The sequence below is a fragment of the Nicotiana tomentosiformis genome, chromosome 1 (assembly GCF_000390325.3).
Source record: "Nicotiana tomentosiformis chromosome 1, ASM39032v3, whole genome shotgun sequence".
Classification (NCBI taxonomy): domain Eukaryota; kingdom Viridiplantae; phylum Streptophyta; class Magnoliopsida; order Solanales; family Solanaceae; genus Nicotiana; species Nicotiana tomentosiformis.
The window spans coordinates 146,787,210-146,793,677 of record NC_090812.1 but is presented as its reverse complement, the minus strand read 5'-3'; the positions used below and the strand labels follow the sequence as shown (position 1 = coordinate 146,793,677).

The following is a 6,468-nucleotide window of genomic DNA, read 5'->3' as shown; positions in this document are numbered from 1 at the left end:
GGGTCGTGGTTTTTTCCCCCTTATTTAGAAGGATTTTCACGTAAAAATATTGGTGTCGTTGTCACTCTTTTTATTCTTGTTGATTACTGTATATCTGCACTATCTTATTACTCCGATATTATTACCGTGAATATTATTCTTGTGGGGTTTATTCCCAACAATTACTATCTTAGTAATTAGTGAAAAGAGACATTAAGCACTATCGCTTTTAACCTTTATCGTAAATTTAGCTGCTTTGGAGCGACGGAAAACAAGAAGTTAAGAACTTCCAATTGGAAATTCTCCTTATCCAAATAAAATAACTAACTCGATGTGATAGTAGCAAATCTAACTAATTTTTCCTAACTGCAATTACTTGAATACAACGTTTCTATATAGTGCATCATCAAATTTTGCACTGATCAAACATTAAAATACAACCAATGGATGCAATACATCACCCATACTACACCGGCTTTCAACCTTTTAATTTTTTTTCCTTTTCTTTTATTGTTTTTCTTTTTTTTTCCCCATAATCTATCAGTATAATTCTTTTAACAGATCTTTGTCTTTCTCCTTTAACCAAATAACTGTTTTCCTCTTAATTCCATCAACATCCCATGATACCTTTTAAAAATAAAATATTTTCAGGTAAACATACCAAATTTCAGTTTCCATCCACTAGGCAAGTCTTCTTAGGTCTTGCAAGTTTTGCTATTTTTAGTAAACTTCCTCATCTTCAACTCATTATAAAAGCCTACAATAGGTGATCTCTAGCCTATCCCTTCTCTTCTATTCACTAAAGAAAACTAAACTCCAAAATGTCTTTTACAAGAACAATCTGTATTTCTGGGCTCTTGCTCTTGTTCCTAACTCTCGCATGTGAAGCTAGGTTTCCAAGAAATGCTAATGCAGGGTTCATAGCAGTGAATGGTGCTCATTTTGAACTCAATGGATCCCCCTTTTTATTCAATGGTTTTAACTCCTATTGGTTGATGCATGTTGCTGCTGACCCAACTGAGAGGTACAAAGTCACTGAGGTTCTTAGAGATGCATCTGCTGCTGGTCTTTCTATTTGTCGTACTTGGGCTTTTAGTGATGGAGGTGATAGAGCATTACAAATATCACCTGGAGTTTACGATGAACATGTCTTTCAGGTAAAGGTTTATGTTCAGCTCACTTATAAGGATTTTTATATTATCAAGTTAAGTTGATCTACAACAACATGTATTTGCATATTAAGTCTGACATATTAACCTAGAAAACAGAATAATAACCTAGTATAAATAGTAAAATTACACGTTGCACCTAGTTAGGTATATAAATTGAATTCCTTAACTATTAAATTGTCAAAGCAACTCAAATGGAATCAATAGTTAGATACTTATTTTTAATTGTTTCTAAATTTAGGGTTATTGTTGTATATTTTATGGATTTAGGGGTTGGATTTTGTGATCTCGGAAGCTAAGAAATATGGTGTCCGCTTAATCTTGAGCTTTGTAAACAACTGGAACGACTTTGGAGGAAAAGCTCAATATGTTCAGTGGGCAAGAAATGTTGGAGCACAAATTAGTGGCGACGATGACTTCTATACTCATCCTATGCTCAAAGATTATTACAAGAACCATATTAAGGTATATGCTAACAACGTATAAAACTTTTTTTCACTTAAACATCAACTATTTGATATTCGTGCAATATTTTTCTTTACCTACATAATATCTTTATTATTCAGTAAACTAAAAATGTTGGTATATGATGGCTAACAATTTTATGTTTTTGTGAATCGCTACAGAAAGTCGTTACAAGGTTCAACACCATTACTAGAATTGCTTACAGAGATGATCCAACAATCATGGCATGGGAACTCATTAATGAGCCACGCGACCAAGCTGACTATTCTGGAAAAACTGTTAATGTGAACTTCAATTGATACCCTTTAACTCATTTCCAAATTAATTGAATTTTTGAAGTAACAATGACTGACTTTTTGTTGTATCAATATTCCAGGCTTGGGTTCAAGAAATGGCAAGTTTTGTGAAGTCAGTAGACAAAAAACACTTGTTGGAGATAGGAATGGAGGGATTTTATGGTGATTCAGTTCCTGAAAGGAAGCAAATTAATCCTGGTTATCAAGTGGGAACAGATTTTATCATTAACCATCTTATCAATGAGATTGATTTTGCCACTATCCATGCATACACTGACCAATGGTATATTAACAACGTTTCTCCGCTCTCAAATTCACATGTTTTCGTTGCAATATCTTATAAATGACCTGATTGTATAAATATCTTTTATATTAACGACGCAAAAAACTTAAACGCTTTATATTTGTAGGGTATCCGGACAAAGCGATGATGCACAATTGGCATGGATGCAAAGATGGGTGACAAGCCATTGGGAAGATGCAAAAACCATACTAAAGAAACCTCTAGTACTATCTGAATTTGGCAAATCTAGCAGAGATCAAGGATACAACCTTAGTTCAAGAGATACATTCATGAGTAGTGTATATAGAAATATATACAATTTGGCAAAAGAAGAGGGAACCATGGCAGGAAGCTTAGTATGGCAACTCATGGCACAAGGAATGGAGAATTATGATGATGGTTATTGTATTGTTTTAGGACAAAACCCTTCAACTGCAGGAATAATTTCAGGTCAATCACATGCTATGACAACTTTGGCTAATCTAGTTCATAGCCCTTAAGAGTGAAGGCATGAAGATCATTATTATGAAGGATACCAAATTAAGAAAATAAGTTCTATAATAGGACATTCTTCGATTATATTTTTTTGTGATTTACAATAATCAATTTATAATAGGATTTGAGTGATTTTAATTCCATGATTATCTAGTACCAATTGAAGCTCACATTACCAACCATGTGAAGTTGATTAAACTCAAGAATGTAATTGCATAAATGAAAAAGGAACGTTACGGTTTTGTCTTCCTAGTTTTTAGTTTGAGTACAAGTTTATTATATGTGCATCTTAGTTTGATTTTTACAAATTGGTTAATTTATAAGTTAAAGTACAGAATTAAATTAAATTGTAATAAGAATCTGATATCATGTAGTTCTCACATAATAAAAAAAAATAATAAATTGGACTTTCACTTTTATATTCAATATTAGAGAAATTAACTTAAATAGTTGTCGGTCCAAAAAAAAATAGCCGCCATATGTATATATTAGTTAGGGATTGTAATATTTTTGGCCAAGCAGCAAAATGTGTTAAAAACCGTATATATTTTGCAAACAATAGTCGGATATACTAGGTGGGCTCATGTACTATGGCCCAAATCAGCAAGAGTCATTTCTCCTTCAAAGCTAGAATTTACTATTAAACTGCTGAAAGCAAAAGGAATCTGTCAGCAGAAATTAATAAGGGAAAATGATATTGTATCCGGCCTTCAAAACAATAGCCGAAAAATATATGTTTTTTTGTATATGTATATATATTATATATATTATATACAAAAATTATATAAAATTTATACACTTTTTTGGTTAAGAAAAGAACAGTCTGGTGCACTAAGGTCCCCCGCTATGCTCGGAGTCTGGCACGGGCTAAACGTGATAATAACCCCAATTAATTATGGGGCACTAGACCAAATACAAAATATGTACAGTGATTTTACTTCCTTCTATCTTTCCTAAGCGGAGGGTCTTGCGGAAACAGTCTCTATGCTTTCTTGAAGGTAGGGATAAGGTTTGAAGGTAGGGGTAAAGTTTGCGTACATGTTACCCTTCTCAAACCACACTCGTGAGATTACACTGGGTTTGTTGTTATTTCGGCTATTATTTTTCAGTGCTACCCAGAAATGTAATTAATGTGCCAACGCCATGTTTATGCTGTTAAATCATGCAAAAATGAATTTTTATTTTTGCATAAGTTTTACCCAAATATGATTTTTATTCTTAAAAATAAAATTTACTCTCTCATGATAACTTCTTTTGCATTAAAGCTTAGATATTTCTACTGGTGTGCGGGAGACATACTTAAAACTAGCATATTATAAACTAAATAAATAAGAAAATATAATAAATTTTCTTTTTCAAAAATTACATTTTGTAAAGTCGCGTTGGTCTACAGAGGACTAAGTCGTGTTTTCATATCTACTCCTACATACATTGTTTCTTTCCTTTTCCCCCTTTCCTAATCTAGTTCGAAGACTCACTAAAATCCATAACACATGCAACAATCATAGTCGAATTTAAAATTTAAAAATTAATGTTTAAAATTAATGAAATTTATTTATTATACTATTAAAAATTTAAAAGTATAGGTTCAATTCATACATAGATTCTGTGTCAAAAATAATGATTCAGGTAAATCTAATGCAACACAAGGTTGAACCAATAACCCAAAACATTAAAAAATATATAAATATAAAGAAGATATCAGCACGCCTTGGTTCTTCACTGAAGTACGATAATACTGTTGATTTTCTTGAAGTTATTTTATCGATAAAGGCTGATGGCCAGCGCGGAACCACCTTACGTTAAGGGTTGTCAATTGATATTCCTTTTATATTGTTTAGTTAGATTAAAAATTTATTTTTATGATATATATTATATGTTGATTTCTTTTATATTCTATGTGTTTTTACTTTTTTATATTTTAATTATCACTGGTAAGATTTGACAAGAAGGAAAGCCCATGCATCGAAAAATGAATACTTTCTATCTTTTTGCTTTTGGAAATCAGTTAAAGGAATTAGTACTGCAGTTTCTTTGCAGTATTCGAGCAGAAAAGTACATGTGGACTTGTTTTTATTCATGGATATGTGTTGATTCTTTTCTGTCTGGAACAGATAAATAAGCACGAATACCATCCTTCTGTTGGTCTTTTCAATAACAGGGTTATGGGAAAATTGGAAAAGAGTAGTGATGGCATAATAAAGTAATGAAATTAATCAATTTCATTTTTAACGTGAGTAAATTTATGTTTTGAGAATTGGTTTTTTGGTTCTTTACAAATATTTTTTTAGTTTTATGACCCTATATTTTTTTTTACACATTAGAGATTTACTTTTATACGTGAGAGATTTGTCTTTTACGTATAAGAGATCTAAAAAAATTTATTTTTTAAATTCAAAACTATAAAATGGAATGATGTACAAATAATACATTTGCTTTTCATAAATTTGACGTGACAATATTATAGGCTAATGCAATTCAACCTTACTTAGTTATTTATAGAATCCTTTTTATTGTACTTGTGTCACAATCCAAAATCCCAATCAATTAGAGTCGTGATGTCGCCTAACATCGCTCGCAAGGCAAGCCAACCCAACAAATAATACGAAAAGAAAAGCAATAAATATCTCACAGCTGAACAAATAGCATAACGTTAAAACAACTCTATAATAACATAATAAGTTCTAAAATCAATAATTAACGTAAACCACCCCAAGATTTGGTGTCGCAAGTACTTGAGCTTCTAAATACAACTAAATACATAGTTCTGAAAGAAATACAATACTTTCTGAAACATAATGAAAGCAGTACAACAAAAATAGAAAAGTGACTCTAAGGCCTGCAAATGGGATGCAGGTCTACTGATAGTAGGCTATAACTATGTAGTTTGGCCACTATTTGCACTCTAAATTGGCTACACTATACTAATGATTGAGCATTAAATGATAGTAAATTATTCTCATTGAGTATTTTATGCTTTGCAGGAGCAATTCCGGGCTACAATGAGGTTAAGGAGCGTTTTGAGATAATATGAAGCGTTGAAGGCCAAGTAAAGGCTTATGGAGTAAATTGGGAGTTTGTTCGAGGATCGAAGGAGGTTAGCGCATTTAAAAAGAAGAACAAAGAAGAGTGCAGAAAATCATCCAGGTGCAGGGCCGCGCACTGGGTCGCGCAAGACAGGCAGAAACTGGCCAAAATGCGCAGCCATATGCGCGGCCGCGCACGTCCTTCCGAGAAATATTATTCTAGGGCTAAAATTATAATTTCAGAGGCGACTGTCCTTGACCTATATGAAGCTCAGCTAGCCCAAAAAGAGTGTATCTTGGTTTTTAGAAGAATTTTGAAGGCAAGAACAGGCAAGGAGCAAGACGGAAGATTCAGAAACGAGTTTTTATCTTTCTTTCTCCCTTTTTTATCATTAATGATGAATTCTTATGTTGTGATTATTAAAACAATTATGAGTAGCTAACTCTTCATTTTATGGTTTAATGGAACCTCTTGGAGGATGAATCTTTGTTGCGTTTAATATAAATTTGCTATTGAATTTTTCCTACGTGTTCAACTACGTGATTATTGTGGTTGATTGAAGGGCTCTCAATCGGCTATACCTATTTAATGTGTATTACTTAAAAAATGGTACATATTTAGGTAGTTGTTGAACAACATCACTCCTAACGTATATGAGGGATCAATACGGAGGGTTTAAAGATGGGATTAGGAATAACGAAATATTGGTGCGATCGCAGTGAGCGATAAATGAGTGCTAGCTAGCGTAGTTCGG

General features: G+C 32.6%; 1 protein-coding gene across 1 annotated transcript; it reads left to right on the top strand.

Moving 5' to 3' along the window:
* The first annotated feature begins 756 nt into the window (after positions 1-756).
* Positions 757-2,921, top strand: LOC104090422 (mannan endo-1,4-beta-mannosidase 1-like). Its single transcript, XM_009595513.4, has 5 exons — positions 757-1,136; positions 1,419-1,613; positions 1,775-1,897; positions 1,990-2,192; positions 2,320-2,921. Exons 1-5 carry the CDS (start codon positions 801-803, stop codon positions 2,690-2,692), a joined length of 1,230 nt encoding a protein of 409 aa, XP_009593808.1. The 5' UTR covers positions 757-800; the 3' UTR covers positions 2,693-2,921.
* The last annotated feature ends 3,547 nt before the right edge of the window (positions 2,922-6,468 follow it).

Coding starts and splice junctions, on each gene's coding strand:
- LOC104090422 (XM_009595513.4), top strand. CDS start 801: ATGTCTTTTACAAGAACAATCTGTATTTCTGGGCTCTTGCTCTTGTTC. Junction 1,137..1,418: donor ACGATGAACATGTCTTTCAG/GTAAAGGTTTAT, acceptor TTATGGATTTAG/GGGTTGGATTTTGTGATCTC. Junction 2,193..2,319: donor CATGCATACACTGACCAATG/GTATATTAACAA, acceptor TTATATTTGTAG/GGTATCCGGACAAAGCGATG.